Consider the following 15139-nt stretch of genomic DNA (forward strand, 5'->3'; position numbering starts at 1 on the left):
AATATAACTGTCGAGGAGAGAAGTAATTAATGGATAAGTTGATTGTCTAGATCAACAATTTTCCTACAAGTCAATTTTTTCAGAGCAGCGTTAATATTCAAAATCTCATTATTCTAAGTCTTGTTGCAATCTGTCTGCGCGGAATAACATAATTTGGCATGATATTCCAGCTCAATTTTCGACTTAAAAACAAATCTACATAAATTACAAGCATTTCCAGGTCTATCAACATTATGAGTCTTTTCGTGTGTCTTTAATGGCGTTCTTTGCGCAAATCCTTTACCACATAATTTGCAAACATACGGTTTTTCGCCGGTATGTGTGCGAATGTGTTCTATCAGCTGATCTTTTTTAGAAAAATTTTTCGGACAAATATGACACGCAAAAGGTTTATAACCAGTATGAATTCTTAGATGAAATTTCAATCTTTTTTTGTTGGCTAGTTTTTTGCCGCATATTTCACAAATTACTGTTAGATCTATTTCGTTAGCTTTATGAATTTTTATAATGTGCGTTCTGAGACCTTCTGCTGATTTGTAATGTTTCTTGCATTCTATACAATCAAACTTGACCAGAGGTTTTCCTAAAAGAATAATTAGATCTTTAGGCATATTGGAGCAGCAGTGTTATAGTTAAATAATTCTTTAGACTATCAATATTTTATAATGGGAAGAAAAATTTGATGATGGTCGATATGGGTTTGATCCCCTCAATCGCAAGAGTTTTTATTATAATTATGGAAGACAGAATAGAGCAGCATAAGGACTGATTGAGCGATGAACAAGAGTGATTCCGAAAAAGTAAGTCATGTCTAGCAATGTATTTATAATAATACAAATCACAGAAAAGAAGCCAAATACATCGAAACGCAATCAACATTTATAGATATAGATGAAGCATATGATAACAGGTTTTACAGAGATGGTACAGGAAATGTGAGAAGATTGGTATAACGAAACAAAGGAATTTACTTCAATCTCTACTGACGGTAAAGTTATTTTTGCACAACAAAAAGAGGGCATTAAGTATATGACAAGAAATCTGGCTGATCTGATTATATAAGACGAAATAAGAGAATAAATATGATAACGAGGAAAAGTTGAACGCATTAAAAATGAAAAACATAGCACTGCAATGGTGTAGTTACATTCAAACAATACCAAAACGAATATTGGAATGAAAGTCTTCAGGGATACGTAGAGGACATGCAATGGTAGATACAGAATTGAGAATAGAAGACTGAAATGTAAGAGGACTGTGGATGGCAAGAATGAAGAATTCTCAAGAAGAATGTATGAGTCACGTCTGGAATCTGCCTAAACCTTGTGGCTTAACAAAGTTACAGAAAAGCGATAGAGTAGATTTTTTACTGAACTATATAATATTGGAGTTTTTACTTATAAACCTTGATGAAAATACCTGTTAAAACCTCGTAGTGATAACTCCTTCGATGCGACGCCAAACGTGAAGAAAACATAAAATATTTCCCACAAATTTCACATTGAAAAGGCATTTCTCCGGTATGGAAATTTTTATGCTCTTCTGCTTGCTTTTGGCCCATAAATCCCTTCCCGCAAGTTTCACATTTGAATTTATTCGTACCCTCATGGGTTCGAACATGAATACCAATTTTATATTTATAGGAATTTTTGTAGTTACACAGATGGCACGTATATTTATTGTCTTTACTATGGACTAGAGAATGAAAAGCAAAATCTACGTTATTATTGAACGTAGCTGTACAATCATCACATTGTAGCGGATCTTCTAGAAGTAGAGGTGGAGGGTGTGGTGATGTTTTTCTAGATTTTTGTTTCAAAGCGTTAGTTTGAATTGTTTCCTTGCGTTTTCGTCCTGATGAATTATAAGTTAAATTAATTTTTTTATAATTTATCTTTTGTTTCCTAAAATCGAAATGGTAAATTAGATATGTATCAAAATATGTATCCATCAAATACTTACTTGTTCACCTCAAAAAGACAAAAATATTGCATTTGATTGATAAATTGTAACATTTAACAAATATTCATGAATTACCATGAATATTGTGTTTTCATAGTTCGGGAAAGTTGCGTTGAAAAATGAAATTTTTCGAGAGACGAAATATTTTGTGCCTAATTAAAAATATACGTTTCATTAAATTTTTACTTCTTTATTTGGTTTTCTGAAAATGTATTTTGATTTGTGGACTCTTTTAATAAAAAATCAGTTCAAAATAACAATTGTTTCGACCTATTTTGACTGAAATAGGTAGATATCATTTTGAACTGATTTTTTATTAAAAAATACCTAAAGGATAAATCATCACGAAAAAAATGAAAATGTATTACCCTTGTGCGCAAGTACAGACGACAAATAAAAACAAATTTATAATTAGGTTTGACTTTATTGTTTTTCAAAATATTGAGGTACCTCCAAAACATGTGATTTCAACGAATTAACCGCTACCTCAGGTGTAGAAAAACGTGGACCTCGCAATTTATTTTTGATCTACGGGAATAGGAAGAAATAATTGCGTGCCAAACAAGGACTATACGGAGCTTGACCCATTAATTTGATGCTATGACTGTTCTAAAACGTTTTTGTTTGAAATAATGTGCTAGAGCTGATATTGTCGTGGTGGAAAATGATTTTTCTTCGGCGATTAGTACCATTTAGAATTAACTTTTCTACTTTGCTCTAATAGAACAGTGGAGACAGATATTCCAACTATGTTATAGAGCATGGAATTTCCCACTATTTTGAGGTTTGCAATTTTTTCATACGAGTAAAAATGAAAGATATTTTCATATAAAAGATTTAAATTTAAAATAATTGATATATATTTTTGAATGGGGAAAAGATATTCCACCTACGACAAAATTTATATGGTTATATGGTGACAAAATTTATATGGTTATATGGTTTATATCTTTAGTACGTAAGTATTTCAACGAAAAATACTCCTAAATACCCTAAATAACAAATGGCGAAATACAATTTTCAAAAGCATGAAAAAATAGTTTAGCGGTTTGCCGTGACCTTCTATTAGCTCTATAAAAATCTTGAAGAATTCAAACCGACGGTCATTGTCACTTTTTACTTTTTGTGTTTTGTCAGAAAACTCTTATTTTAACAAAATAACAATTAGTTAATGTACTACACAGTGTTGTTATTCAGGTCATTCAAATAATCACCATTTTACTTTCATGTTTTAATTCTAAAATCCAAAATTATTAAAACAATTACTAGATGATTGTAGAGGGTTTATGTATGTGTCTCCCTTGAACTAGAAATTGACGTATATTCTATGATTGATTGATTGAGAAAAATTTATTGGTGAATATAGTTTTAAACATTTCTATACTAAAACTTTTTATTAATTTACAAACGAAATAATAACAATAATTGTGCTTTATATCAGAAAAAGAAATCAGTCTCAAATATACATACAATTCATTGAAAAAAAAATACTTATTCTACTTAACAATAAAATTTAATAATTATTCACAAGCATTTGTAGTATATTAAATTATTACAATTTATTACAAATACGAACTACACAATGTTGCTGAATGTGGAAGGTCAACTTTACTCAGGAATGTAGATCTTTACATATTCAAGCATGTAAAAATTGGTAGTATACCAAAAAAATGCTAAATCAAAAGTGAAGTGCCATAAAATCTTATATCCTTTGCAAGAGTTTTGTCAAGTATTTCCAAGTTCCAACATTTCTAAATTGAAAACCCAGTGATGCGATTCGTTTCTTGTGTCTTTCAAAATAGTACGTGCAGTTGACTCTGGTTTGTCAATTATTCTATACTGATATATACAAAAACGTAAATGCTACATAAAGAAGATTCAATATCAGCAGTAACATGCTATAAACACACATAAAAACTTATCATTAACGTTCTTCTTTGCTCCTTTGATACAATTGGTGACTAAAGTTGACAAGGATTGTGAGAAAGATTTTTTACCAATAGTAGAAAGTACCAAGTAAAACTAGCCAAATTGAAAATTGAAAACCCATTCGTGGCAGGTACACTTTGTGGATCGTCTTTATTTTTATATTGAAAGATGAAGATATGTGAATACTACATCAAGAATACGCAAAGTCAGCACTAAAACGCTATAAACTCACATAAAACTTATCATTCTCGTTGTTTTCACTGATTTAATATAATTCTCTAGGTGGTTTGTTCCAAACTGTTAGCCTGGACCGTTTTTGGAACCGTTTGTCTGATATTTTTATGCAATTTCCGACTATACACGGTTCTTGTAACAGTACTTGCTATCAAATATCGAAATGATCGTCCCGAACACAAAACAGAATCGTTCGTATAACGGTTGGAGCACGTAATTTATATTGCGCAGAATCTTTACCGTACCGAGGACGGTTTTTTGATGGATTGAAACGAATCTTAAGATTGTGAAAAAGATACTTTGGAAGCAATTTGTCAAATCTTTTTGAAAAGAAATATTCCCAAGTATGTATCGTTTCTAACAATTTATTGCAAAACACTTTCTATCTAATTCAAAAACCCATGCGATACCCCACTTCACTTCAATTGTCCGTATTTTTATATTGAGGCATACAGAAAAGTGAACGGTACATAAAAAAAGACCTATACTCAACAGTAAAACGCTATAATTTCTCTTTTCTCTTTCTCCCTTGCTCAAATTTATAACCCAGATAACGATCAAGCAGTTTATATAGTATCTACATATGCTTGTCAATAATTATTTATAAATATCAACAATTAAAAACATGTAGATATATAATAATACTAATATAATCTATAAATGTTGATTTTGCAATTTGTTACGCTATTACGGTGCTCCGTAGACCAAAACATTATCAATAAAAAGATATACAGAAATGCACATAGATTATCTATATAACTTTTGAGATATTATGAATGTTATAGAATTGAAATTAAATGTGTAAATAAAATCTTTTCATGATTTGTAGCAACTAAAAAAAGTCCAATAATGTAATAAAAATTATATGCTAATTATCAAAGGTAATAATACATTTCAAATATTTGAAGGGATCAAGCATATTATGGGTGATCTAGACAAAAGAACTCAAATTAATAAAAAATTGAAATTGCAACAAGTTTATAATCTCCATTTCAACTCATCAAATTACGCGGTGACAATAAAAAACTATTTCATCGAATTGAAGCTCTTCGACAGCAGATTGAACAAGTAAAAACCAAACCAACAACACTTTCCAAGCGCAGACGGAGAGAAAATCATTCCGTTATAGAGGTACCTGTAGATTAGAAGAGGTGGAAAAAGTTAGGAGGTGTAGCTATTGAATAACGAGACAAGCGCAGCTATAGGAAAAGTACGCTTGCGCAAAAGATTAACGACTGTCAGCTGTTTAGCTTGTAGTAGGGATGACAATTGTTTCCAAAAATGATCGATTTTTAAATCGATTCGTTCGTTACCTGATGAATCGTTTCATTAAAAAATGGATGTCTAAAAGATCGATTTCTACGAAATAGATTTTTTTTTCAAGTTTGTATTTACAATGTAAATATAAATCTATTTATTTTCTAAATGTATTTGTTACATTAAAAAGTTGCTTCATATCTAAGCTATTTAAAAACAACAGTCTGTCAAGTCTACTGAGATCCAAGCGGATCCGCTTATTATTAGCGATGTTGTCGGCAATTGAAGAAAGGCACCAACAAGAAACAGATGATCCCAACATGGTGACGAGATTTTTTTTTGGTCTAGCTAGTAAAGTATAGGATCATACTTTAAGCTCACAACAGCCTGTGAAAAATAATGTTTAATTTTTTTTACCAAAACAGAAAAAATCGAATGTCAATTTTCAAGAGTGAAACGATTCAGTATAACATATCGATTTAAAAAATCGATTTATTTGGTCCAAGGAATATATTGTTCTATCAATCGATTTCAGATCGCCATCCCTAGCTTGACGCATACTCTTTCGAATGCGATGTCTACCGTATCCATGTGTTTCTAGTGTTTAAGAGTTTTCAAGATAACCAAGACGATGAAAACGAATAAATGAAGATGAATTTATTTTATTTGGCTGATCCACTCCGTATGTAAATACCATCGGAACGAAACATCTCTTCCACTTTCTAAGAACTATGAAACTATCGTGGACAAATTTCCTCCCCTTTTACATACTTTTAAAGGTTTTTCTAAATCGTCTGTCCAAAAAAATTGTTTTTAAGTAAATATATTTGAAAGTTAAAGAAATTTTCTTTCAAATACACTATAGATATACTCTGAGAAAAAACATTAATGCATTCGTTTTGATAATCAAGGTTTCTTAAACACTGTTCCGACGTTCAACTCCAAGCAAACGTCCCGTTTCCAATTCCAATAGTTTTGAACTTTCAATTTTTATTTTATAGACAATGTACTGTATCGGGGCGTTTTTTGAATTCAATTATATGTGCTAAAATCTTTTGGGCATATCTTTTAATTTTCTGTGTACGACAATTTATGAACTCATGAACATTTTTATATACATAGAGTGTAAAACATAATTCTTATAATAATAATAAAAAATAAAATATATGCTAATACAACAATGCTAGTTTGTCAATGATATTTGTACATAAAATGTGGCTGTGAATTAGAAAGCAATGAAAATTTAATTTAAAGTCATTCAATTTTTTCAAAAAATCCATTTAAATAGTTTTAATTGGGAGAAGGAACATTCTTATTGATCTAGACTATCTTATTTCCAACATTAGAAATGACTATGGCAACTAATTTCGATAAGACAGAATCATTTGAAATGGATTTTCATTTGAGAAAAATAGAGTATTAGTTTGGTGTTACTTTTGGGGAATTTTCCAATTTTTTTTTTGGATAAACAGTCTAAATTTAGAATTGCTGCTTTTTAGTTATATAATAAGGATATTGAACGAAGGGGCTTCAATCCAGACAGATAAAATAAATAACATTTTTTAATGCCTCAGGTTTTTCTGTATCGATCGCAATATCAAGTAGAAAAATCCATAAAGCTAATTTAGGACACAAGCGACTTTTAAGGAGAATGCAATTGCGCAAAGGTAACAATGATTAAGTAGGGCATTAGATCCACAACAATTGGGTAATGAATAAAGGGATGTGATTTCCACAGATGAGTCTCGTTATGGATTGATTTCAGAAAGTAAACTAATATGAATAAATCCATTAATGCCATTGTATTAACAAGACATTCATTCGTTTGAAGGAGGTATAACTGAGGTCTAGGAAGGAATTTGTTATCATAGATTGATTGATATATGACAAACAGGTGCATAAGCATGAAATGGTAGCCAATAATTTCATATCGCTAGAGCATCAGTCAATTTTTACCGAAAATAATGCGTGAAACGACGTTGAACTGCGGTGGTTTTAGAAGAAATAGAAAAAAGAAAAAAAAGTTTTGTTTATTCTAGAGTTTCCATAGAGGTCACATGATCTGAATTTCATAGAGTATGCTTAGAAATAGTTACAATTGCTCATCTGCAATCAGAAACAATAGAGGAGCTTTAAAAATCTCAGATCACAACTTTTGGCATAGATCGCCTGTAGTTTGAACATATTTTTCTGTTAAATTCTTTGTTAACTTCTTGTGTTTTATTATTCTATATCAGTAGTTAATAAATACCATCCAATTTTTCGTTCTAGCTTTTAGAAGCGAATTTAATCAATAGGTATCCTCAATTTTTGAATAACTGTAGCGTGGTTCAATGGATGGAAGAAGAAGAGAAAAAATATGTCTTTATCATTTCCAATGGTATGCTAGAACTCACCAACCATTTTGTTGATTGCTATTTTGATATGATAAAGACTGAAGTTTAGTCCAAAAAAGCGTGCCAGTTGTAGACCTAGAAATATCTTACATCCGCTTCATATTTAAATTAAAGAAAAATGTTGAGAAGTCCATGAATGAAAAGAGTGAAAAATTTAATTACTAAAACAAGTCATTTGAAATTAGCCAAGTTAAAGGTGGATATTTTAATTGGACCAGAAATATTTAATCATATAAGGTTGCAAATATGTGTTAGTTGTATTTAGTTTTAGAATGGTCGCTTTTGTAAACTCTTATTTACATGAACTGAATGTCATCAATGCTTTCTATTTAACAGTACTCGAACCCTTTTGAAATAAAAAATGAACATCGAAAATGAAAGTACCTACAAAATAAAACAATAAAGGAAAAATAGAAATAAAACGTTTTAGGTTTGTGGTTCCACTTTATAATTTAAACCATACGCTGCGGCAAAAGGTAATTGTGCAGCAAAACAGACTTTAATGTGATTTTCCAGTTCGACCTTGGATCTAACTACCAGTCCGCAAAGTGTGCAAGAACTCCCAGGTCGATCCGCGTTATGGGTTCGTTCGTGGGTTTTTAAAGGAGTTCGTTGTGCAAATCCCTTACCGCATAGTTTACAAACATACGGTTTTTCGCCGGTATGTGTGCGAATGTGTTCTATCAGTTGATCTTTTTTTGAAAAACTTTTCGGACACACGTGACAAGCGTGAGGTTTATAACCAGTATGTGTGCGTAAATGAAATTTAAGTTTCTCTTTACTCGAAAGTCGTTTACCACATATTTCGCAAATTACAGATAAATCTATTTCATTTGATTTGTGCTTCTTTATGTTGTGTCGTCGAAGACCGCTCGCCGACTCGTAGTGCTTATTACACTCGATGCAATCGAATTTTACCAAAGGTTTTCCTAGAACAAGATTATTGGAAACTCGCTGAACAGTCTTTTACTGTGTTAAGATTAGTATCTACAGTTTTTGCATCATGAATGGTTCAAAGAAACGTTGTTTAAACAATCCAGATCATGTTTGCTATAAGTATATGTGAAGAATTTGTGTTGAAATATTGAAGAAAAGTTATATCAGAGTTGATGATAAATAACACTGTTTGAGATTCTCTTGTATGAAAATTAGAAGTATCAAGTTCCAAATTGTGATTATGAATGGCGTGTTTAAGATTATGGAAAAATGGGAAATTTGGAATACTGACTATTTAACGAGTTTTACTAAATATCTTAAATAACTTTAAAAACTGTTAAGTAGAACACAAACGCCCGTGCTCGCGTTAGAGTTGGCGCTGGGAGAGGGCCAAACTTGTTCGATGCTCGCTGTCCAGTGTTTAGCCAATAAAAAGAGATATCCAGGTCATATGACCAAGCATATACAGCAGCAATAAGCAAATTCAACCAAAACTGATCGAAATATCATTAACAAATCTAAAAAATGTCGAAACTTGAAACATATGAAATTTCGAAATGCGACAAATATGTTTTAGTTATGGGAAATTAAATTTCTGGTTTTAGAAATTTTATGAGGTAGCTAGAGCTAAAGGTTTGGTCAGTTTTCGTAAATAAAAAATAACCTGTAGAAGATCTCTGCTGCAATTAAAAAAAATATTTCCTGGGTAGTAAATACTTCCATGATCAAGATAAGATGAAGCAATGTAGAAAATTATTTTGTGTTTTTTTGTACAATATCTATTTTTTGTGTTAATTGACTTTTAGATATACCTCGTATATTGTTATAAAATCTTTTTTTTTTTTTGGAAAATTTGTTATTTGATGCAACTGATAGTATTGAGATTAAAAATAAACTTACCTGTCAAGATTTCGTAATGCGAGGTTCTTCTGTGAGAAGCCAAATGCCAAGAAAACATAAAATGCTTTCCACATATTTCACATTGAAACGGTTTTTCTCCGGTATGGAAATTTTTATGTTCCAAAGCGTGCGTACTTATTGTAAAAGCTTTATCGCATATTTCGCATTTATATTTCGTAGTACCTTCATGCGCTCTAACATGCATTTCCATATGATATTTTGAACTATTACGATAGTTACATAAATGACACGTATATTTTCCGTCATCACTGTGACTTAATGAATGAAAAGCGAAATCTACATTATTATTGTAAGATGCATTACAAATTTCACATTGTATAGGTTCCGGCAATTCCATAGGAGGAGGATGATGTAGAACTATTTTTTTAGGATTCTGATTTTTACGTCTAGATTTTTCTAGTTGATCGGTTTTTGGAAGGTTTTTACTACCTTTTTTCCGTCCCCTTTTAGATTTAACAATTATTTCTTTCTTCTCGTCTTCCGGGTAACTGGCATCTTCCTTCTCTTGCTTTATTTCTATTTCTTCTTTTTTAATTACATCGAGAAATTCACTATTTTTCGATTCTTTTTTAATTTTTTGTTTTCGTCTATTAGACATTTTAGATTTGCTAAAATAAGAAGAATATTAGTAATTTTACTGTGCAAAATAACTATTGAAACCTCACTTACACATTATCTTCAACAACTGCCAGAATTTTTAATGAAAATAGTATAATAATTTACTTATCTTTTTATAGTACTGCTTAAAACTATTTCGAAATTTAATATTTCGAAAATATAATCTGGCGTTTTTTAGAGGAGAAAACAACTACTTTCCTGGCTAATGCTTCGACAAATATTGAATTACATCTCCTCTGAAGAACGTGATTTTCATCGACCTTTTTGTTAATATCAACATCCCCGACAATAAAACTATTATTTAGCTTTATAGTTTTATCTTCAGAATTATTTAAGCGTTAATCTAATGAACTAAATCTATATTATAGTTGAATCTATGAGTACTATGCCCAAAGTAAACTTAACCTGTTTATATCGACAAATTTTTTGAAAGACGGTGCTTCAGCTTTTGTATAATTAAGCCGAAGAAGTGACCCTCCAATTCGTTGAAGAAGCGTGTGACCTCTGCACAGACTTTATCTTCTTGAAGCGTGTGTCGCCTAAGTATTCCTTAAGCTTAAGAGATGTCATCTATCGTTTTGTTAGGTAAGGTGTATGGGTATAGCACCTTGTTGGATGCGTTTACTTCTTTGTTCTAGGTTCAAATATATCGATTTCTTTAAGGAATTGAATAATTTTTTTGGTTGAGGTTAGTTTAGCGCTATTCGACTTATTAAAAGAATTTGATTCTAGTTTCTTTCAATTTGAAGATGTTAGTGTCAATAGAAGTTTTCAGAAACTATGATCGTTTCAACTCGACCATGATCTGAATTCTCGGAAAGTAACCCGGATCACGTTCATTGTCATTAGAAAACTGATGGAGTTAATCGGGTCGTAGATATATGATATGATCCTTTCTTCCCGTAGGAAAGTTGACAGGTTGTCTCATTTGTCTATGGTTTTTTGAACTTTGAAGTATAGATCTCTTATTTATGAAGAACTTTTTCTGTTGTATAAGTTATAAGGCGTTTATGAAGTCAAATGAGTTTTTGAGAACATGATTTGCATAAAGCCTTAAGTTCGGCAGAGGATTTTAATTTAAAATTGTTGTTTCAGAAGATAACAAATCTTACTTCAGATTATGAAGATAAGAAAAATTTAGGAAGTAAGTAAGGGAGGTATGATTTGTCAAAAGAGATGGGTGATGGGTACCAAATGGATCCAATATACTGTACTTTATTTGGAGCGATGCTACGGAGACTGATATTAAGTTAGCAGAAGAGGTTTGAGCTATCTTAAGATCATTCTGCTGTATTTGTTGGTTAGGTTTTTTGGCATAAAGAGTATTTTCAATTAAATTTGTCTTAATGAGTTGAGACTTTCTATTGGGAAAGTTCAGAATTATCAAGTCTTGCAGATTGTCTTCACCAGCCAAATATCTTTCTGTTGTATGTACTAGTAGTATAAATATACTTTGAACAAACATCTTTCTTTGAATTCACTTCAACAAATGCGGTCGTTTTCAGCACTTTAATAATAATAATTATGTAACTTTACCACTGGATTGAAACTTCTAGTTAATGCGATTCACCTTACCATAATACAAAATGTACATAAAGTACTATCATGAATTGTTTCTATAGGAATTTTCACAACAAATATTCCTCTCAAGAGATACAATCATTTTGAAATAATTTTTCACAGTCCATGCTTTTATCGGTTTTGCACAAGAACACTAATGAAGATAAAAACTCTTTTGGGTTTGAATGTTGTTGAAACATTTGAGTTTTGGGCGCTATTTTTTATTTTATATTAAATATATAAATAATTTCACAAAATTTATGAATTAAATGGAACAATTGAGGGATTTTATGTCACAAAATAAATTTTTATTTATTTGGAATGACGTTTTTTTTAATGAAAACAACAAAGTATATAATCGTTTATATTACTTACACTACATAACAAAAAACATGAAACAATAAATAGATACAGTATTAAAAAGTTTTAAAATTTTTATTCAGTATACAATTGCATTAAAATAAATATGGATATTAATCAATTCAATACAAATATGTATCGTAATATTAAAGTGGTTAAGTAAAATTAGTGGAGCTCAAAATATCTTTTTTTATAAAATATGATTTAAATATAAAATAAAGCATAGAAAGAAACATATTTGAAAGCACTATTAACAATTTTTATTTTTTTTTTCATAAATAAAAATAGATTTATTTCGTTTATCACTGATCTCTAGACAATTAAAAAAATTTGTTAGGAACTTCTTATAACCAGAATTTGAAATCAAACATCGGATAAAAACGATACTGAACAAGAAGATGACGATATGGTGATATTCGATGAGCTTCGAGACCATTAGAAAAATTAAACTTTCGATATGATTGATTATATGGGAGATGAGGGGAATAAACTCTTCAAGAAAGGGCTAAGAATTGTTGGGAGATAGAGAAATTTACCCTAGAAGTGCTAATTCATTAAAAGGATAACAAACTCTACGAGGTTAAGTTTACTCAGCGTTCCTGAAAAAAATTGAGGATCAGTTAGAAGAATCACAATGTATATTTCAGATAAAACTGCGTGTAATTGATCAAAAGAAAGTCCTAAACTTTTTCAAAACAAAATGAAACCAATCAGGCAAAACATCATGAAGTTGAATGTGATCCATACATCGCTGATGTTATACCTCTCCTTGTTGAATGCGCTTAGATTTTACAACGCTTTTTAAACACCTATCCAGAAGAATTGTCGAATGTGGAAAATGGTCAATACCGATCACTATACAGGTCAGTTTGGAAAATGATTTCCCACCAAGAAAATGCGTTTTTAGCTGCGATAACAAATTCGAATTGCTTCTATCTTGAATAAATTTTGATTCTCAGCTCTTTTTGTAAACAAATGTCAAGTGAAAGTGTTTTTTCAAAAAGTTGGAAAAACAAATAATGAAGCTAATGTTAATAATGGACAAAAGTTTTCTAATGTTTGGAGCCGTTTTCCCAGAAAAAATGTTTGTCAAACAAAGAAGTTTTATAAAACACTTAAAATACTTCACGATCATTGAATAGAACATTTTTTTGTAAATAAGTGATTATAAAGTTCTAATTTTTGAATCATATATCATTTTCATCACTCTGCCCTAGCACAAGTCACCGATTATGTAAACTGAGATATAACCACTGAAGTCTAACAAATTAAAGACGAAATTAGTCAGTTACATCGATACCTAAACACATTCGGATCCAAGCATTATGAACTACGAGAGATATTATTTCGTCACTGGGAGAATTACAAAATAAATACTTATGTTCAAGATTATAACGTGGTTTTAATATCCAATAAAGATGGAATTAAAGGAAGTCGTCAGTAAAGTGGGTTATGATTAGAACACAATACAAGTAGCTGCAGATCCTCCGAGGCGCAGGTATCGCTTAGGGATGTGAAGGAGACTGATCTTATGGTTGGCTTAGGGAATGACGCCATCGAGGCTTAGCGTAATAACATAGTAATGGTTGTATTGAATCGTCAGAAATGATTCTCGAAATAATTGAACGTAGACATAGGCGAGGTAACACTAACATCAACAGAAGCACTGCACGACTTTTCTGTACCAAAACGGTATACAATTTATCAAAAATCTTGACCAACATAATGAGTTTACGAATTAAAAAGAGAAAAGTTTTTCTAGAAGTAATTTCACGCCATCCTAGTCGATGATGTAGAAGTATGAGCAGATATTTTAAAGCAAAAAAGTGTCGGATCGTGGTAATACAATCACGTATAGACCGTCTACCAAAAGTCTACGATCTCGAAACGGGAAGCAACAAAACGAACAAGGTCAAAGTAAGAGTAGGGGTAGAAAAAGAAAAATAATATGAAGACATTAGGAAGAACTGCCACAAGATTAGATGTAGGCCTGATACCGAACGATTAAACGTCTACTTCTTCAAAATAGGTCTACTCTACACCCAACAATGTTTTAGAACTGTTCGCAACAACTTTAGGCAAGCTTCTTAACTATGCAAGCCTAAAGAGCTACTTATACAAAAAGAACGGTATTTGTATAAACTTGAAGCCTACATGTTGGGCGTCGCAGAATTACACAGAAGGATTAGTGAACTTGATAGCGGACGGCATAAGACGCATTCGTACTGGATTGAAGTTACTTTCATACGGTTCCTTTCCAATCTTCCTCACGCTTTAGCACTGGGAAAGAGGAGGGGTTGTAAACCATCATGATACTTTCGAAATTTTTTTCTGTATATCGACTATATAGTATTGGATGATACATACATTTTAACTCTATTATTTATTGCAATCAACCATCATTTCTTCGGAAAGAAGCATTCAGAATAAAGTTGGATCGAGATACCTTGGTGTTAATAGTCCTTGTTGTTAAGTTGAAGGATTTTGCAAGTTATAATTTGTTCTCGTTTACAGTGATTGCCAAGGTCGATTTAAGATTAATTTTTGTTTAGTAATATTTTTGAAGAATATATTTTATTTCACCATATGTTGTACCTTCCGAACAATTGAGGTAAATACTTCTTCGCTTATTTATTTTTATATAAAACAATTATCGAATAGTCCACAGGATTATGATGTTATCGTGATGTTACTAATATAATTTTTTATTTTCGTTATCTGTTATATCTATTACGTCTTCTTTTGTCTGTTTTTGACATGGCATTTTTTCCATACCGTTGGAATAAATCGATGTTGAAATCATTGAAGCGCCAGCACTGTACAGAAAGTCTGGATCTTCATTTTGGAAAGCAGAAGACTACAAAACAAGTATGTTGTCTGATATTTTTATTTACCCTTAATGTGGATGACTAATTTCATATTTACTTTGTGAAACCACATCGTTTTGATTTTATAAAAAAATTACC

At 31.1% G+C, this 15139-nt stretch overlaps 1 protein-coding gene across 1 annotated transcript; it reads right to left on the reverse strand.

Moving 5' to 3' along the window:
- Positions 1-113: 113 nt before the first annotated feature.
- LOC130441708 (zinc finger protein ZFP2-like) lies at positions 114-15092 on the reverse strand. The gene is made up of 5 exons (XM_056775491.1): positions 15068-15092; positions 9615-10157; positions 8408-8707; positions 1420-1854; positions 114-583 (listed from the first exon to the last, which is right to left on the reverse strand). Exons 1-5 carry the CDS (start codon positions 15090-15092, stop codon positions 114-116), a joined length of 1773 nt encoding a protein of 590 aa, XP_056631469.1.
- Positions 15093-15139: the final 47 nt, after the last annotated feature.

Source organism: Diorhabda sublineata, chromosome 3, assembly GCF_026230105.1.
Source record: "Diorhabda sublineata isolate icDioSubl1.1 chromosome 3, icDioSubl1.1, whole genome shotgun sequence".
Taxonomy (NCBI): domain Eukaryota; kingdom Metazoa; phylum Arthropoda; class Insecta; order Coleoptera; family Chrysomelidae; genus Diorhabda; species Diorhabda sublineata.

What these genes read in the sequence shown, in the direction of transcription:
- LOC130441708 (XM_056775491.1), bottom strand. Translation starts at nt 15,092, where the DNA reads ATGAAATTAGTCATCCACATTAAGG. An exon ending in GCATTACGAAATCTTGACAG is followed by an intron (nt 8,708 to 9,614) that starts GTAAGTTTATTT and finishes ATCTTGTTCTAG; the next exon opens with GAAAACCTTTGGTAAAATTC. An exon ending in TCACTACGAGGTTTTAACAG is followed by an intron (nt 584 to 1,419) that starts GTATTTTCATCA and finishes TTATTCTTTTAG; the next exon opens with GAAAACCTCTGGTCAAGTTT.